At 37.2% G+C, this 19,706-nt stretch overlaps 1 protein-coding gene across 6 annotated transcripts in view; it reads left to right on the top strand.

Annotated features, from left to right (window-relative positions):
- The window catches only part of ERBIN (erbb2 interacting protein), a 106,641-nt gene that overhangs the window by 52,262 nt on the left and 34,673 nt on the right, over positions 1 to 19,706 (top strand). For all 6 annotated transcript variants that reach the window (XM_031611595.2, XM_090131182.1, XM_031611597.2 and 3 more), the window contains exons 4-7: positions 944 to 1,141; positions 4,503 to 4,620; positions 15,981 to 16,059; positions 16,827 to 16,916. In XM_031611595.2, the coding sequence (XP_031467455.2) occupies positions 953 to 1,141; positions 4,503 to 4,620; positions 15,981 to 16,059; positions 16,827 to 16,916 (476 nt within the window). In that variant the 5' untranslated portion in view covers positions 944 to 952. The remainder of the gene's footprint in view (positions 1 to 943; positions 1,142 to 4,502; positions 4,621 to 15,980; positions 16,060 to 16,826; positions 16,917 to 19,706) is intronic.

Genomic DNA, 19,706 nt, shown 5'->3' with positions numbered 1-19,706 from the left:
GTTTAGAGGGGAGGGAAATATTTGAGATGCTTTGTATTCCTGTCCACTTTCTGAACTGTATTTACCCAAACCGTCCCTGGAGCAGTTCTTAATTTGAGAATATAAAGCAAAGTGTCACCTGTGCTACACTACATCTTTCTGTCTTTGATTGATAAGAGTGGACTCTCTTCTGTGATCCTTCCTTTACTCCACTGCAGTCTTTTTACTTGGGCAACTGATCATGAGATCAGACAGAAAAGCAGGTAGGTAGATGAGTTGTTTGTGTATGTTGAGAGAGGCAGAAAAGTGTGCAAATGATGATACGAAGAGACTGTGCTAGTATTGATAGCCTTCAGTGTTTTAATTAAGACAGGGAAGAAGTTCCTATAGCAAAATGAAGTTTAGTTAATTTCAGTGAGCACAGCATGATGTGTTAAAGTTTTACTTATTGACTGAAATTGCAGAAGTTGAGGGAAATTATTTATCTAAGTACTTGAAAATCTTTTATTTTAAATAGGTAGAACAGTTGGAGAAAACAACACTAGCCTGTTGTGCAAAAATGCTGTATGTATGTGAGGGATTTGAAATTAATGTACATTAATTTACTATTACTCATCACTGAGAATAAGGTTTTTTTCCTCTGTACTGTTTTGATTTATTGTATTAAGCAAAAACAGATTGTAAAAGCATGAATGATGCTTCAGAACTGCTGCTTCTAATTTTATCTGCTTATATGCAGTGTGGATATTCTCTGCTTAGGGCTGTTGACAGGTGACAAGTTACAGTCTAAATTAATAAAGTCTCTGCCGACCTCCCTCTCGTGTGTATATACACACACAGCATGTGTGTATACATTTCTTTCTTTCTTAAGTATTTAGCAGCCAGAAGTTTGAGATGTTGCCCATTTAGGTATTTCTGCAGTTGTCTGGTTGGTTTTATAAATCTACTAATTTCTGTGTTATAGTGCCTGAAAATGACAACGAAGCGGAATTTGTTGGTGCGGCTGGTGCCATGCCGCTGCCTGCGTGGAGAGGAGGAAACGGTCACTACACTTGATTATTCTCACTGCAGCCTGGAACAGGTGCCTAAGGAGATTTTTACTTTTGAAAAGACCCTGGAAGAACTCTACTTAGATGCTAATCAGATTGAAGAGCTTCCAAAGGTATGTTGTATGATTTCCCTTTGTGTAACTTCTAGTATTTCTGATATTACATCATCAGTGGTAAAAGCTGATAGTGTCAAGCTTCCCTGTACAGCTTCAATGCTGCATTTTCCTGAATATTTTCAAGTAAATGTTGGTCCCAGAACAAGCTGTCTTGATAGACTATCCTGTGTATTTCAGCTGGACCAGTTCCCTGTGCTGCCTTGAGGTGAAACTGCTTAAACAACTGATCCAGCCCAACAGGAGAAACTGGTGCAAAGCAAAGGAGGCAGGCTTATTTATTTCTGTGAAAGTGTCTGCTTAAATTGACTAATACTGTTCAAATATTAAATAAATTGCTGCAGTGCTTTGAATCTCTGATAATATATGAAGATTAGAAGAATCTGTCTTATTCAGATTTCTGTGCTCATGAAGGACAGCTGAAGTCCAAAATAGTCACTTGAAGTCCTTGCTTTTTTTTTTTTGACTGAAAAGTCTTTCTGAAGTACCTAAAATTATTTAAGCTCAAAATATAGAGAGCTGAAATTCTACATTGATTACATCTTAATTAATTAAAGAAATCATTATTTGTTGCTAGTTCTAAAATCTGAAGACAAACCTGTGCTGAATGAACAGTATACTACAGGAAAGAATGAGATTTTGTTCTAGGGAGAGTCCTCAAAAGAACAGTGTGGTCAGAATAAATTTTCCATTATTAGATCCTATCTTGGTGAAGTTGGATTAAGTACTTAATATTAAAAATAGTTTTTTCCCAATTGCATGGAGATCTTACCTGTTGCACAGGATGAGTTTGGAACACACTGCTAAGCTTGTTGATAGTTTGTCATAATCACATGAGATTTTTTTTTACTCAGTTTCTTTGAAAGACAAATGAAATTAATAAGGAAATAAAATAATTTCAGTGTAGTAACATGTCAGTTCATCAGAAGTCTTGCAGTTTGATGGAGCTGACTTTGTTTAATCTAATGAATATATTCTTTTTTTTCTGGAATTAGAAAGCTTATGTAAATTCAGTGTAGATACAAATTCAAATACTGTAAAAGAAACAAGCAGAGAGATTAGGGAGTATTAGAGACATTCTAAAAACGATTTACCTATTTAATAGAGGTTGTAATCTTAAAACTATCCATAGAAGATCTCTAAGGGAATGCCTTCAAGATTGAAGTAATCTTATCTGTTTTGGAGCCAGAGTTTCAAGCTGTAGAAGCATTTTCCCTCACCTAAACTTATTTACTGTTTGAACTCTGAATCAGGCTCGTAAGTAATCCATCTTCTCAGAAAAAGTGTGATATTTATTAGGCTGTCTCCTGCTCTTGCCCTTTCCTGGACTGCTGCTGGTGCTGTTTTTGTCCCAGTGTTGCAGTTTTCTGCCATTTGTATATCATGGCACAGTTGTTCTGGGGCCATGTTGTCAACCTGCAATGACTTGTTTTTTGTTTGGTTTAGTTTGTTTTTTGTTTGTTTTTAGGTTTGGGGGCTTTTTGTTTCCTTTTTTAATCACCCCTAGTCTTTCCAATAATGTTCACCTTAGCATACTTTGAAAATCGGATATTACAGTTGTTTGTTAATTAAGTGGATGTAATTGAACTTGAAGGTAGTGTAAGCAAACTGCAGTCAGGAGAAATGTAGTGGAGAAGGGTTTTATTTCTCCTGAATTGCTGGTATATAATAGTATGTTTCCAAAGTGACTGTATATTTGAAATGCTTTCATCTTCTGTGTTTAAGTCATATCTAAGAATGTACTCTGTTTCTTCTAAGTGCCACAATGTGCATTTGAGCTGAAAATCGCAAATTGTAGCAGTCTTAGTTGTCCTCTTCACTCTGCTGTTGGAAGAAGTTGGAATTTAGTAATAAAACAGACTTTAATCCTGTGATTCCAGGTGTTTAAAATGAGTGATGATAATCCACCTAATGACAAAATTTGTGAACATTAAAATGCAGCAACAGAAGGAATAACTACAGCATCACTACCTTGCAGAACTTTCCACCCATCTCCCTTTTTCCCCTTACTGATCTTGCAATCATGAAATTTTTAATTATTCCATGATTCCTGATCAGTGTTTTCTAGAATGAGTTTTAAGTACATATTCTTGCTTGAAAGTAATAAAATAAAGGCACCAAAACACATGAACTCATCTAAGTTATGTTTCCCAGATAACATCCCAAGGTAACTTTAACTCTTCAAAGTCTTCATGGTTTCAGGTAGTTCTAACACGTGTACATTTCTGAGCAACTGGAAACATCACTAGGCAAGTTAGTCTCATTCCTCGAGTTGTCTGTCTTTCTAATTTGTCTGCTTCTGTTTGGGGCACATATGCAAACATTAAATGAATGGGACTTGTTCAGTGATTTGTGGTTTGGAATAGTGGCCTGTTAATTGAGAAGAGCCCGAGATACTTTGGTTGAAATTTACCCACTGCTGTGACATTGACTGGGAGGAAATTTTTTTTTCTTCAAGTCCCAGAACACTTGCTGGACTTGTCTGATCTGTCCTCAGACTACTGAAGGAAAGAATAGAAAACCAAGTATTTATGAAAAAATATCAGGAAAGTAGTGTTTGATTGTAAATTAAACCACTTTTTTTTTTTTTTAACAAAGATGTATTATGTACTACTACCTGTATGTATCTTAGAAATATTTTTTTTTCCTTTCACTCCACTAAAACTCTCTGTATGTTGTCAAATAGTAATGCTTCGAGGTAAGAAACTGAAGGTACCATGTATATAGGAAGATTCTGGCTCTGAGCTGGTATTTGATGCTAATTGCATTAAGTTGATATAAAAGTTGTTATACATTTTTCTGCAACCTTAGATCAAACTTCCATTAAGTCTTATAATTTTGTTGCCTTTTGTCATAATTTTGTTGCCTTTTGAGCTGGCAGCATGGAAGGAAATAAGACATACTATAAAATAAATGTATTAAAATTTGAAGTTATTTTAGAGAAGATAAATACCTACTCAAATGCTATGTTCTGGAATAATTTTTTTAATGGATTTGTTTATTTGCTTTTATTTTTTCACCTCTTTTTTTGAAGAAACTAAAATTACTTCTGAGGTACCAGATGGCATGCTTATTATGGGAAATATTTTTGTTCTCAGAACTACAGGTCATAATTTGTGATACACTTGAAGGATTTTATAGTTATTAAATGTAGCTATCAGTTTTCTGTGGCTGTTTGCATTTCTTTTTAGCTTTCCTAAACATCCTAAACCTAGTCAGGTTTAAAAAAAAAATCGTCTTTGGTCAAAGTCTTTAAACAGCCTGACCTTCTAGCTGTGAGGTCATAAGTCTAAAGGGATTTAAAAAAAAGCTATACAGAGGAAACTAAGAGAAAGTTGCTCTTTTTTCTTTGTTTCAATAGCAACTTTTTAACTGTCAGTCGCTGCACAAGCTGAGTTTGCCAGACAATGATCTAACTACATTGCCAGCATCCATTGCAAATCTCATTAATCTCAGGGAACTGGATGTCAGCAAGAATGGTAAGTCATTTCACTTATTATACTGCAATAGCTTTAAGGCAAATCATCATTGACTGTACAAAGATACCAGTAAAAGTGTAATTTCCAGAATCTACGCATCTAATAAACTTTGAACTGCAACCCTAAATCTTATGCTTAGCCAAAAATAATCTATTTTACGGTCTTTGATATTTGTTTTTAATCATATCTGTGAAATGTATTGCTTTATATTTTGAGATTCATTACTGAAAAATAATACCATCAAATGTTTGTGTTTTCTCAAAAATGCATATGCTTGAAGTTATTACTTCTGTTGACTCTTGTCATTTTTCACTGTAGCAAAGAATTTTTGTACAAGAGTTTTTAAAAATTCGCTGGATTCTCTTATAATTTTATTATGAAAATTGTTTTCAGTTTACTTTAATGATCTGTCTCAGAGTTGTAATAGAAGTCAGCTGCTTTGTTATCTATCTCTAGAGATGGTAATCTCTGTCACATGGGGAGAAAAGTGTCCATGGACAATGACTGATTCAGTTGACTGACTTGCATTCTGTGAGTCAGCTGCTTATAAATTATGAAACGCTGTCAGCCAAGAACTATGTGTATGCTGTCATTTATTTTTTAACGGTACTCTTTTGGCAAGTTGGAATATCTGTGCAAATACGAGGAAATTGTAAGAGCTCATATTGTCATCAGGCTTGCTTGTGTAGTTTACTTAAAGAAAAAAAATTTATCGTGTTAATTGATGAGGATGTAATAGCCTTTCCTTGCTGATTCATAGTGAAGTTAGAGAAGGATCTTTCCTTGAAACCGTATTTGAAAATGTGGATTGCATAAACATGCAAAGATTCTATCATATGCAATTCATTGTTTTATGTGAACAACTAAATAATTATGACTCCATAAAATTAAGTGAGGTCTGCTTTATTGTGAAAGTGTTCCCATCGTGGAGGTGTTGGCATTCTCTTTTATTGTCCATTGTATCCCAGTCTGTACTTAAACTATTACTTTATTATTTCTGCCTAATGAATGCAACATTTAGTGCAATAAATTGACCTGGTTGTTACTGTTCTGTTCCTGGTACGAGTGGATTAATAGCCTTTCTTAAAGAACATGTTCCCTAAACATTCATAATGACGAACAGCTGGGAAAGAATCGTATTTTTGTCCTACACTGAACAATTAAAAGGATTAAATGGTTCCAATGCAAGTTCTCAATAATTAAAATTTGAAAGCAGTAGAAGGTATTTTGAGTTCTGGTGTTGTCCAGTTCCTTATCTTATGAATGTAAATAGGCAGCTGGTCACATACAAGTTAAGAGTTAGTTACCCACCCAAAACAATGCAACCTTTTGCTAAGCCTTCTAAGGGCTGCTGCAGGAACACTTGTTACTGATAAGCATATAAATAATTTAAGGAGACAACAGCTGAAAGATATGACATTGCAATAAACTGTTAAGTTCTGTTTTTTAGGAGTGATGGGTTCTTCTTCCTTAGGTGCAGGACTCAGCACTTCTTGTCAGCACATCTAGTGAATCAGCTAGGACTTTTCCAGGACTTTTCATTTTTGATGTGTTTTTATTTTGTTGGTTTTATGTGTGTTTTTGAGTGTGACATGGAAACAGCGAACTTTGTGGGAAGCGCAGGAGATGTTTTCCCTGATTTATGAAGAAAAATTACTAGGAATCAGTTATGAGAGGCCTCAAAACTCTAGAATAATGCAGTGGCTTCTTTTGTAAGAATAGTGTGGTTATAGCAAAGAAAGTTAGTCTCCTGTATTTTTCTTGTATGCTTTCTAGTATGACAGTACCGAGTGTTGTTTTCCTCATGTGGATGGAATTAAAGCACAAAATGCAAATGTGTTTGCATCAGATATATGTTCATTTATAATTTTCATCTATAATTTTAAATTTCATTTTCAAATACCAATGAACACTAAATATGCTGTGGTTTTCATTTAAGATATTTGAGCTGCTTATGGCCATAATAGAATGCATTGGCCAAACAACTATTTCTCATGTAAAGAACTGCTAGGAAAACTAAGAATAAAGCTCCTGTTTTGAAATGTGGTCAGGTTACCTCACAGAGGAATCTGGTTTGCAGCTAGCTCATATAAGACAGGAGGCTGGTGCACAAGAGAGCATTCTGCTTTTTAAGCAGCACTGCATATCTATATATATGTGTATAAAATATATATATTATATTTTTGGCAGTTAGATGAAAAATTAAAATTGCAGAAACTGTTTGAGATGGATGCTTTAAATAAAAAGTATTAGTGTAAGAGTACAATCTTGGTGTTTCAATATGCATAAAATGGTACTGCCTTCATATTCAAGTGTTTATAATTTCATATATTCCATATTTGACACTGAAGCATAGTCAGTAATTTTTACCATAAAGTAAAGTATAGAAAGACAGGAGACATATGTTTCCTCTGCATGCTCCCAGTATCCAGCACCTTCTGTTACTGACCCTTCTTGAGGTTGGGATTTTTATCTCTGTCAACTTATGTGGTCCTCACTGAAAGCAGTGTATGTTTTGAGGTATGTGCTGGTAGCAGTTGTATGTTCTTGAGCACACATCTCCTTTTTTTTTGGTTAGGAATATATTTAGGGCTTCTGAAGTATCTATATTGTAGATGTCACCTAAAATATCAAACTGCTGTAATGCGTGCTGTAAGCATAAAGTAGTTTATTTAAAATCTACATTTCATCCTGGAAAAAGATGATGAATTATGGTTGCTTATTTTTGAAGTACTAAAGATTTAAGTTGACTTTTTATGGCATTTTAATCTGAATCCCAAGGCCATTATAAACCCTAAATATCAGAGGTTCCAGTACTACTACTTTTTTTTTGGAGGTCTGTTATTTCCTCTTGAACAGTGTGTAAATTATGTTCAAAATATTTTTCTCTTCTTCGAAGAAGGGGAAAGCATTCATGCACAGTGTATAATCACAGAATTGCCAGGGTTGGAAGGGACCTCAAGGATCATGAATCTCCAGCCCCCCTGCCACATGCAGGGCCACCAACCATCCCTCCTAATACTAGACCCGGCTGCCCAGGGCCCCATCCAATCTGGCCTTGAACACCTCCAGGGATGGGGCATCCACAACTTCTCTGGTCAGCCTGTTCCAGTACCTCACCACTCTCTCTGTAAAGAATTTCCCCCTGAATGGTATATATGGTATAATGGAATAATATGGTATGGAATAATGGTATATACAAACAGACAGAAGAGTTAGCTTTAGTAGAACCAAGTGTAGCCATGTGATGAGGTGACTGCCAGGGAGCCTAGTCTTCCCTGGAAGCCTGAAAATGGGCTTTGAAACCCCTTGGGCCCGTGGAACTAGCTGAGTGGGGAATCATGAGACAGTTTCTTTTTTCTTACTCACACATGGTGAAAAAGATGGTGAATATTTAGGCTGTATATATACTGGCCCTTCAGAGGCCTAAAGAAGATCAGAAGACAACTAGGAAGGCCAAAATGAGCATAGTGTCTTGGAAATTCAGGTCTTTCAGTAGTCTCCTATGTAGATGGAGTAGCTTTTTCCCTGTATATTTCAGCAAATTTAAACACTGTCACCTTTTCAATCTGTTGCAAGGTGTTTTTACAGAAAAATACACAAATGAAAAGCAGAAACACTGAAAAGCTCCACAAAAATACATCTGCCAATAATATTATTTTTAGTAATTTTGAAGGTTTTTGTTAACAGACACAAATCTAGATAAAATATGTTTCCTTCAGTGTTTTAAAAACATCTGCTGATTTGGCAGATTTTAGTGTAGTGTGTGCCAGAAGTTGGGGATTTGAAAAATTCAGGAGAAGGTCTAGTTATTATGTTGCCCATCTGTGACTGATTTAGAAGTACAGTTTGTCAACAAATTGAGAATTATTCATAGTTAATAAGGAGAATGATCGAAGTTTTGTTTTACTCACGGAGAAGCAAGAGAAAAAGATCCTGAATACAAAAATAACTTGCTATAAATTTGCTATTTCTGTCCATATATGAAGAAGGGGAGGGGTTATACTTAATTTTGTATCTTTCATGATAGTTAAATAAAAAGATAACTAATTGGTTGAGGACTTCTAAGTCTGTAGCTTTATTATAATATATTATTATATAGAGGTGATAAATTTATGTTAAAAGCAGATAGCTATTCCACTTAAAGCTCTTTAGTGTAGATAGTTTTTTCTTAAATACGTTGTTTTTCATATGAAAAACTACTGACTAGAAGCTGTCTCTGCAGAATAAAATTATGTTCCTGTCTAAGAGAGGATATCAACAAAATGGAATTGCAGTGCAGTTAAGGCACAGATTTGGTTTTGAGTGTGGAACTTGAGTGTACGCGTTTGAAATTTGGAAAGTAGTTTAATACAGATCTGTTCCTGGATTCAAAGAAATTTGGACTGTCTCCTCTTGTCCTATTACTAGTTAGGTGGGAGAACAAGCTGAAACCCATCAGGCCACAGCTTCCTTTCAGTCATTATAAAGGGTAATCACGTCTCCCCTGAGCCTCCTTCAAACTGAATAATCCCAGCTCCCTCCATTGCTCTCCATAAGACCCATCTCACGAGCTTCATTACCCTTCTCTTAAAGTGCTCCATGGCCTCAATGTCTTTCTAGTGGGGAAGGGCTCAAAATGAACACAGTATTGAAGATGTTGCCTCATCAGTGTTGAGTACAGAGGGATGATCACTTCCCCACTCCTGCTAACTACACCATTTATGATACAAGCCAGGACACCATTGACCTTCTTGGCCATCTGGGCACACTACTGGCTTGTAGCTGAGCACAGACCAACACCCCTGGTCCTTCTCCTCTGCACATTCCATCCTCTCTACCCCAACTCTATAGTGTTGTATGGGGTCGTTGTGGCCAAAGTGCAAGACCTGGCGCTTGGTCTTGTTGAACTTCCTCCCTTGGCCTCAGCCCAGCTATCTTGCCTAATTCAAGTGAAAATAAGGAAAACCAATGAAGGATGTTTTTAGATTCTTGTAAATGTTCTGTAAGATCTTTAGATAAGAGACCTAAAAGCAAATGTTTTTCTACTGAGGGAACTCTTCTATTTAAACAAAACAGATTAAAGGCTATGCAAATAGGAAAACTTACACTTGCAAGGAATGTTACTAGTTTAGTGTGATTGTCATGGTATTTCTTGCGAAAGTACAAGCAAAGCAACCAAAAAGCAAGGTATAGCAAGTTTCTAAAGCTTTGAGATATGGATTTCTAGAACGAGATGAAATTCTACTCTGAAAATGATTGGTTTGGAATAGGCTTTCATTGAATAAACAAAAGGTGCCTGTGCTGCTTTGAGATCACTAGTGTACTGTGTGCCACCTTGCACACCTTTATGGAGAAGTCAGCCCTGTGTAGGACTGGAGCTGCAGCTCTGAGTAGGAAGGCGCTGTTGTTTGGCTGGCTGATCAAGCATCTCCTGGAATCACAGAATCACTAAGGTTGGAAAAGACCTGTAAGATCATCCAGTCCAACCATCCACCTATCACCAATGGTTCTCGCTAAACCATATCCCTCAACACAACATCCAAACGTTCCTTGAACACCTCCAGGGTTGGTGACTCCACCACCTCCCTGGGCAGCCCATTCCAGTGCCTGACCACCCTTTCAGAGAAGTAGTATTTCCTAATATCCAGCCTAAATCTTCCCTGGTGCAGCTTGAAGCCATTCCCTCTAGTCCTATCACCAGTTACATGAGAGAAGAGGCCGACCTCCCGCTCGCTACAACCTCCCTTCAGGTAGTTACAGAGAGCAATAAGGTCTCCCCTGAGCCTCCTCTTCTCCAGACTGAACAATCCCAGCTCCCTCAGCCGCTCCTCATAAGGCATGTGCTCCAGACTCCTCACCATCTTTGTTGCCCATCTTTGCACCCGCTCCAGGGCCTCAGTGTCTTTCTTGCAGTGAGGGGCCCAGAACTGGACACAGTACTCAAGGTGCGGCCTCACCAGAGCTGAGTGCAGGGGGACAATTACTTCCCTACTCCTGCTGGTCACACTACTTCTGATACAAGCCAGGATGCCATTGGCCTTCTTGGCCACCCAGGCACACTGCTGGCTCATGTTTAGCCGAGCGTCAACCAACACCCCCAGGTCCATGTTCTCTACACAGTCTTCTAGCCACTCCACCCCAAACCTGTAGCGTTGCTTGGGGTTGTTGTAGCCGAAGTGCAGGACCCAGCATTTGGTCTTGTTGAATCTGGTCCCATTGGTTTCAGCCCAGCTCTCCAGCCTGTCCAGATCTCTCTGTAGGGCCTCACTACCCCCACGCAGATCAACACTTCCAGCCAACTTGGAGTCATCTGCAAACTTACTGAGGGTGCACTCAATGCCCTCATCCAGGTCATCAATAAAGATATTGAAAAGGACAGGCCCCAGCACCGACCCCTGGGGAACACCACTCGTGACCGGTTGCCAGCTGGATTTAGCTCCACTGACCAGCACTCTCTGGGCCCGGCGCTCCAGCCAGTTCCTTACCCAGCTAAGAGTGTACCTGTCCAAGCCACGGACTGCCAGAGCTCCTGGCTGATTGGAAACCAGTGGTGGCAGGGGACTAGGTAAGAGTTTTAGGAAGATGGATGAACTCTATGAAGGAGCAATGGCTGAGTAAGCATTGTGTAGCAAATCAGTTCGTCTGTAAGATGCTACTTTGTGAATAAGTGTTGCTTTTAATACCACAGGCATGCAGAAATCCTGAATTAAAGTGGATTCTACAAGTCTGTATGAATACAGACTGGATGTGACTGATAGTTTCCTTTGAGTTTTCAGTTTAAATTTCATGATTAAAAACGTTTTTCATAATCTTTGGAACAGTTGTGTGATCTTGAACTGTGGAAGTATTTGATTGCCATGTTTAATCCATATTAGCTGTCAGCATAGCTGTAGCAAAGGGCTGAGTGGGAAAACAAACAGAAGTTGTGTTTTTTTCTTCTTTTTTTTAAGGTGGATCCACTTTCAGGCAGGTCCTCATAGCTGTTTGTCCAGAATTTAAGATCGCGATGAATAGATTAGCTCAGGGAGGCATGTGTGTAATTAAGGTTGCTTTCACATCCATGCAGACTGGGCCTGTATGTTTGCCCATATCCCCTACGCTTGGAAGGATGCAGAATAGAAAAGGTGTGTGGAGGGCAGTGTTTCATGTGTTTTGCAGCAAAAGGTCTGTTTGTTGTTGAGCTATCTGTTGTTTGGGGCGAAAACCTGTTCTTATTTTCACATATTTCCTACAAATCAAAAGATCCAGCTGTAAACTCTTTCCTTTGGGATCATTACTCATGTGACTTGCACAGTCTTATATTTGTTAGAGGTTAGGAATTGAACCAATACATATATATGTATATATATATATTTTTTTGCAAGGCTGTTTTCAAAATCTTTTGATATGAGAAAAAAAGAGGTGGAACTTCATTTGGAGGTAATGCCACTTTTGTCTCTAGCAGTAATAGTTTGAGTAACTAATCTGGAAATACTAGTCCAGGCATTTTTGCAGAAAAATGTGACTACATGATCTGAGCGCAAACAGCAGAGCAAATTGCTCCCAACTGCAGTAGGGCTGAAACAGCAGTGTACTAGGATGTCGGCTTTAGGTGGGCTCTCCCAGCAGTGGATATGACTACACAATTTTCCATTAACCTAGAAATGCCGATATTTCTGAGTTAAAAAGGTTTCCTGATGGATAGTAAAGGTGGTTCCAGTTTTCTCTGCCGTTCTGCAGTTAATGCTGTCCTTGGTGATAAGAAAGGATTAATGCAACTCCAGATGGTGAGTGGCACCCCAATTATACTTACAATTGCCTTAATCCAGACTGAACAAAGAGAGGGACATTAGCGCATATTTGCTCAATGGCGCTGTGCCGAAATAATCATTTCCCTCTGGGGAGTTAAAGGTCAGGCAAAATTCCTCATTTCAGCCCTGCTATGTGATCCAGAACCGAGGTCGATTACATACAGGTTTCTGGCCGTTGACCTGAAATCCCTATGTGACTTCTTTGGTCATGTGCTTCCGGCATGTGCTGCAGCTGGTCTGGGGATCCTGATTAACCACCACTCCGTGGGTTATGCTAGCTAGCTGGCAAGCTGTAGCCAGATAGAGTTCTGAATGACGAATGCTTTCTGGTTTTGGTGCAGTCCAGACAATAATTTAGATTCCATTCCTTACCTAGCTGCCAGATTCTCTTTGACAATCTTCCAGGCCTTCATCACCACGCTTTTTGTTTCTAATTGGCACTTGTGGTAGAAAGTGGCCAGTACACTTAAAAATGCCTGAAATTTGGAAATGCTGGTTGGAAGGGACAGACTAGTAAATTTATTATGTAAATGTTATTTCTGTGGAAAACAACAATGCAAATAGAACTTTGCTCTCAATTCAGTTCATAGAACCTGCAGTTAGCATTAAAAACGACCAGCAAATCTTATTTTCTCCTGTTGTGCTCTGCAAATGGTCAAAGTCTGCAAATGTGATTGTTTGTGATTTTTGTAAACAGTAAACATTATCTGTAAATCAACTACAGCACAGGAATGGAATGAACGTGATTGTTATCATGTAAAATAGGAAACAGCAGGCTAAGAAACCTAACTGCATGTTTCTCCGGGAGGGTGGGATAAAGCTGTAATAGTTTAGATAACCCACAAAATCAGTAATCTGTTTTATCTTCCTTTTCTCTAATGCTTAAGTATGTACTTAAGGAAGTATATACTTAAGGAAAGCCATAAAAAATCCTAAAGGAAAATGAGATTTAGAACAGAATATGGGTCTCACTTTATGGAGTCCACTGCATCAGATCCTTGTGCAGGATAGGGAGGGGGTAATAAATTAATTAGTATGGTGTTACAAATGGAGTGTGAAAAGACATATTCATGTAGACCCTTGAGATTTGTTGAGCTGTCTTAACAGGAGAAGACAATTCAGGACACTTAAGTATAGATAGAAAGCAGAGAAAGAGCAGATCCTCTTAAAAATGCTTCTTACAGCACTTGGATCTTCTGTCATCTTCTCCCAGTGTCTTTCTGTCTACTCTTAGTGACTTTTTGAATCTATCCTATTGGTGGGAGAATATTAATCCAATATTAACTGCATGCTTGAGTGTAAAGGAAGTATATATGAAGAGAAGAGGCTGTCTGAAGGTTGTTGTTGTAGGCAGTTAGCAAGTGCTAACTGCTGATTTCCTGTCACCTGACAGAGAGGAACAGCCTCTGAAATTTGTCATCTTCTGAACCTGTACTGAAAGCATGTATATTTAATGCTACTTTCCCCAGTTTACTGCTCATGTAACAATGGCTGCCACCATTTATCTGACTGACGTGTTGAGTGACCTTGTAAAAACAGTATATAGTGTACCAATCCTCATACAGTAATTTGAACTAACTTGCTGCTTCATTGTTAGTTTTCTCGTATCTGTTGGATTTCTGTTGTTAATTTGTTGTTAGAACTGTTGCTGCTTCTTTCCCAAACAAGAGACTACGGTAGAGTACTCTTAATTTTATACAAAAGCATTCTGATCTAACCTGTGTGTATTTGGATAGCTAATATTGCATTTGGCTATTCTTGAATACACTCTCCCCTCTAGAAGATGCGCTACATGTTTTGTTTTCTAGGTAGAGTTCTTGATACAGACAGCGGCAACATTAGTAATAATTGAATTTTAACATCTTGAAGGAGAGCCATCTTTGATCTAAGGAGAAAGCCAGAGCCAGTATTGTGCCTGTCTTTCAGAATAACTAAGCTTAGAGAATCTCTGCAGTTCTAACAATAGATTTTATGGCATAGAGTGAGACAGAAACAGTATGCTGACTCCAAGGAGAAACTTAGCATTCATTTATTGTGATTATTGTAGACATGATTCGTTTTACGTGAACAAAGTTGCATCATCAGGAAGAAAAAAAAAAAGATAGAAAGGGGAGGACTTTGTTAAAAATTTCTGTGACTTCATCTAGACAGGTTTCACATGTGCTGGGTTTCTATGCATCTGGTGTTGTAGAGGATTGTGTGTCAGGTTAGGTGCTTTCCATTTGTGTGTTTCGAGAAAGGGGCTTCTTGCTACAGCAGGAATTAAAATCATATATTCTTAAATTCCTTGGAAATGTTTCCCTTAATATAAAGATGATGTGGCAACAACAGGCTAACATCTTCTCTTCTCTCTCTCTCTCTGATTCTTTTCTCATCCTTCTTTAAAGCTACCTTCGGTCCTGAAAGGATTGCTGTTATTTGAGAAATGAAGCTTCTTTACATTATAAGTATATAGTTTTGATTTGGTGTTAAAGGGGATAAAGTTAACCAATAGTCCCTGTCTTCTCCTCTCTTGACCCCTTTTACAGGTCTGCTCAAATTCTTACTACATCTGGTATGAGTCAAAAGTAGTTTTTAAATCATCTGGTCTGACTAATGGCTTCCTGTCAAGAAAGTCCTAAAAATCTGCTTTGGTGGCGTTAGAGTTTGTACTTGGTTTGAATTGAATAAGACATAATGACTTTTCCCCCCAAACATCATCAGTGCATTTACTGTGGATTTTTTTTTTTTTTTTGACTACTTGTCTTGTGGGATGGCAGTGTTATCTATTAGGTTATAATATACTGTGTCAATCTTGTTAACTGCACAAACATAGACCCAAACTCTGAACACCTGTCCTGACATATAAGAACAATGCAGTGGTACATTGCAAAAGTAAATGTTGTTGTACCATGGTTTTACTTTTTTTATGGTATAATGATAAATGAGATGAAAGTCTTGGGGAACATAACAGCTCAGAGCTGACTTCTTACTGACATGGTGTATACCCGTCTTCTGTTTTCAAGGCCTGTATTATTAGCTTCAGACAAATACAAATTCGGTTGCAAATTTATTTGCTAGCATTTCTGGAGGCTATCTTAGAAAAAAGAGGAGATTCCTTATTGTCTTAGTCTTTATGCAAGCGTATCTGCAGCACTTTTTCCTTCTGTGCAAATAATTTGAAGCTAGCAGCAGGGTATGTGGTAGATTTTAGGAGATTTCTTGAGAACCATGAATGCTGTAAGTGTACTTTCAGATTTCAAGAAGGAAATTTGGAACTAGCAGTCTGTTCTCAGATACATTACAGAGTGCAAGTTCTGTAATGTTTGGTAATATCAGGAAGAATTGTTACACTGTCTCTGAAATGTTGCTTTGTGAACTCACTGCTATGTAATGAAGTACTCAAGAAATAGAATAGCAATGAAATTGGTTTTGTGTAAGGGTATTTCTTTCATGAACACTTATCTAAGGTGAAACATTAAAGAACTAGTCCATTGGCTTCTGGATGAGTTAGTTTTTATCACTAGCAGTTTCATGTGCACCATTTTTTATGTCTGTGTTGGAGTATCGTGGTTGAACAGTTTCCCTTCTTTTCCATGTATTTTGCAGGCATACAGGAGTTTCCAGAAAATATAAAAAACTGCAAAGTCTTGACAGTTGTTGAGGCCAGCGTAAATCCAATTTCAAAGTAAGTTTGTGATTTTTATGGTACTTATTGTTTTACGCAAGCTCTGATGAATCTCACATGTGCTCTGGTCAACTTTTTATGAGCCAGCTCTTCTAACTGGAGGCAAGGAACTCAGGCACCCAAGAAATATTTTTATTATCTTCATTATGCTAAGATGCACTTTAGCTATGTGACTGAAGTAATTTGCCTAGCTTAATAGGTTATGTCAGGCATCCTGCATTAATACCACATGGCTTTGTCAGCTTTTTTTCAGTTCATTGCTTCTTTATGAAGGTAGAGAAAAATGATCAAAGTTTTGTTTCTTAAGAGCAAATTAATTTCACTCCAAAATTTGCACCACAGTCTTTAAGATAGTCTGTATTAATTGAGTTATCTGTCACTTTCAACAGTAATACAAGTAATTTTGCCAAAGTGGTGCTACTGGAGTTACGAACTGCATGGAAGGTAACTGTTTTGGGGAGAGAAAGCTATAGTGTAAATTTTAATTCGTCGTATTACCTGTAAAAATATTTTTTCTGCTCTAGGTGTCAGGAGATCATAAGTACATAGCAAAGACCATGTTTTTTGTTTGTAGTTTTTGTTATCTGTAGATACTGCCCTCAATACTTAAAAATAATTTTCAAACTAGTTTCACCTAACCACCATACCATATAATGTAATATGTATGTAGGACTTCAGTACTGTACTGCTCTTTAATACAGCATTGAGTCAAATGCCTTGAATATAATTGAATTGAAGGCACTGTACTACTTTTTTTTTATTTGCAGACTTCCGGATGGATTTTCCCAGCTGCTAAACCTAACGCAGCTGTACCTGAATGATGCATTTCTTGAGTTTTTGCCAGCTAACTTTGGCAGGTGAGCTGCATTTGAAACATAATATCTATATTTAATTTCAAATTTGTGCAGAACGTTCTCTGCTGCTTCTGGAGCAAAGTGCAGACTGGAGGAGGAGAGGAGATGTGCATAACCAAATTTATAAAATAACATGTGTTATTTTAAAAAACATCATTCACTATCATTTTTCTTCATTGCTGTCCTCTTCTGTAAAGCTTACAGTGTACTATAACTTCTTTAATGGTTAAGCAAACTGTGAAGTCATTAATTACTACTAAGTGGTTTAGAATGAATTGTTTACTGTAGGCAACTTGAAAGCCATTCTTCTGATACTGTGCTTACTGCTTCTTAATAGCCATTAAGAATACATCCCTGCTTTAAAACAGAAGTAGTGACTTAACACATCCTGGCTTGTAGCCAAGAGAATGAGACTGAAATGAATGCTTTTCTCATCTGTTGTTTTTAATCAAATTCAACATATTTTTATGTAAGTTCACATGCTTACTAATGGTATTGCTCAGAAAGTATACAATTTTATCAAGAAAGTAATTTACAGAAGAAATAAATTTGAAGATAACGTAACAAAATGTGCAACTAAGCTATTGCTGACAATCTTAACACTGGGACAAGTGAGGTATGTATTTGACTTCTGCTTAGAACTATATGAGCTACAAAGAGGGGGATTTCTATATTGCTGATTTAATACATCAGGAATGTTCTTTCAGTCAGGATTTCTGTTCTGTATCATGATGGCTTTTCTTTTCTTTTAAAAGCTTTGTGTTTGTGGGTGTTTTTTTTTGTTGTTGTTTTTTTTTGTTTGTTTTGTTTTGGTTTTTTTTTGTCACATCAGTTACATTCTTTTCTTCCTCAACCATATCCTCTTTGTTAAGGTACTCTGAAGCTGAGCTATGTTCTACAAAAATTGGAGTCAAACTAAGACAAGTCATTCTGGTTCTCCCTCCATCCTGTGCCATGTAAACAATTTGTAGACAAATGGTCTAAATTCTTTTTCTTTCTGGTATGACAGGCTTTTCTTTGTGCCTTATTATATTTGTAGATCTTGGAACTAGCTTCAGTTTTAATTATTTTTATTTGTTTGTGTAATGATGGAGGACTACAACATATGTAACTATATTTAGAATTCAAATTGAGATCTCTTAATGGCTTGTACAATGTCATGATTATCTTCTTGTTTCTCTTGGAAATGTCAGTGATTACACTCTAGTGTTCCTCTAGTGCCTTCTGCAGCTGCTGAGTGTGGCTTCCCAACTGATCAACTTATCCATTGGACAGATCAGTTAAAAATGAGTGATTGCCGTACAAGGAAGTAATAACTTGAACATTTGGTACCATGGCATCTTGGTCTACCTTTTTTTTTCTCCTGATCCTTAAGGTTGTGCAGTTTTTTTCCCCAATATTCTAGTATTCTATTGTACTGTGACTGTCTTTTTAGACTAATTATTTTTGCCCCTCCTTTTCTGTTGGAAAGTATTGAACAGTATAGACCCAAAATGGGTCTTTGAATACAGATCGGTAATCTTTAGCTTGATGCTTAGGAAAGAAACCATTTAGTGCAATTTACTTCTGGTACAGTTATGCAGCTTTTGCAACATTTACCTTTATTTTATTCTCTTTCAGGGAATGCTCAAGCTTTGCATGGTGTTGAGGTCAAGGATATCTACTTTCTTTCCCCCTTCTTTATGAGCATTACTTACTTGCTGTTCTTTAGTGATACTTGTCAAGGCTCCTAGGCTTCTTAAAAATCAGTAGATTAGATGGGGTATTTCATTTGGAATTCTGAGATGGTAGTGTTTTTTTCCACTTCCAAATTCTATTTTGAATGTATTAATAGCAGCTTGAGTCCCAGAGTTAGCCTCCGTGCCAATACACAGTATTCTGAAATCTGCATGTGTGTACCAAAGAAAACTGTATGTTACATATCTAAATATACCATATGTATATTTAGATTCAGATATGCAAATCTATAAGCAGAGTAGTTTAAACCTGAAGCTCACTGCACGTGACAGCTTTAAAAGGGAAACTTCATTGTTGATTGTTTAAATCAAAGAGGTGTATCCTCAGCATCATTTTAAAAACAGTACAGTTGTCTGTACTGTTGAGTTTTGCTTCCAAAGAACTTCTTTTATGATTTGGTTATGATTTTAATTTTAATATTGTTTCTCAACAATTTGGAGCACCAGATATTTTAAGTAGTGTCTGATTTGGGATATCTTTTAAATTAAATATACAGTGGAAACTGAACTGAGAACTTGATTTAGTTACACCTAAGTAAGTTTGCAAACTTATGCCAAACATAAAAAACTATAGGATGCGTGCATTTGAGTCCTGTTTCATTATTAGTTATGATTTTAGAAGAGTATTTCTCGTTAGTAAAGCTGCTAAAGAGGTGAAAAATCAGAATTAGCTTAATAAAAGTGTTGTACAATAAGTTCTGGCAAAAGTCAGTGATGTGTGAGTGTACCTATTTATAGCTTAGCATATGAATGATTCTCCTGCTTTCAGCTAAGAAATTTGACTACATGCATGTATTGTGAGGAAATACTGAAAACTTGCTATTTTCCCTGTCATCAAAGCAATGGGGGGCAAATGTAGTGTTTGATTATGGAAGCCTTCCCAAAATTTTCCCAGGTGACAAATGGTAGGGCACAAGGAAATAGACCTAAGTTGTGCTAGGGAAGTTTAGATTTGATGTTGGGAAAAATTTATTAATGAAAAGGGCAGTCAAATATTGGAACAGGCTGACCATGGAAGTGGTGGAATTCCCATCCCTGGAGGTATTTACAAGATGTG

Source organism: Phasianus colchicus, chromosome Z (assembly GCF_987193195.1).
Source record: "Phasianus colchicus chromosome Z, bPhaCol1.hap1.1, whole genome shotgun sequence".
NCBI classification, from domain to species: domain Eukaryota; kingdom Metazoa; phylum Chordata; class Aves; order Galliformes; family Phasianidae; genus Phasianus; species Phasianus colchicus.
The sequence above is the reverse complement of the archived record's forward strand: the minus strand, read 5'-3'. Positions and strand labels throughout refer to the sequence as shown.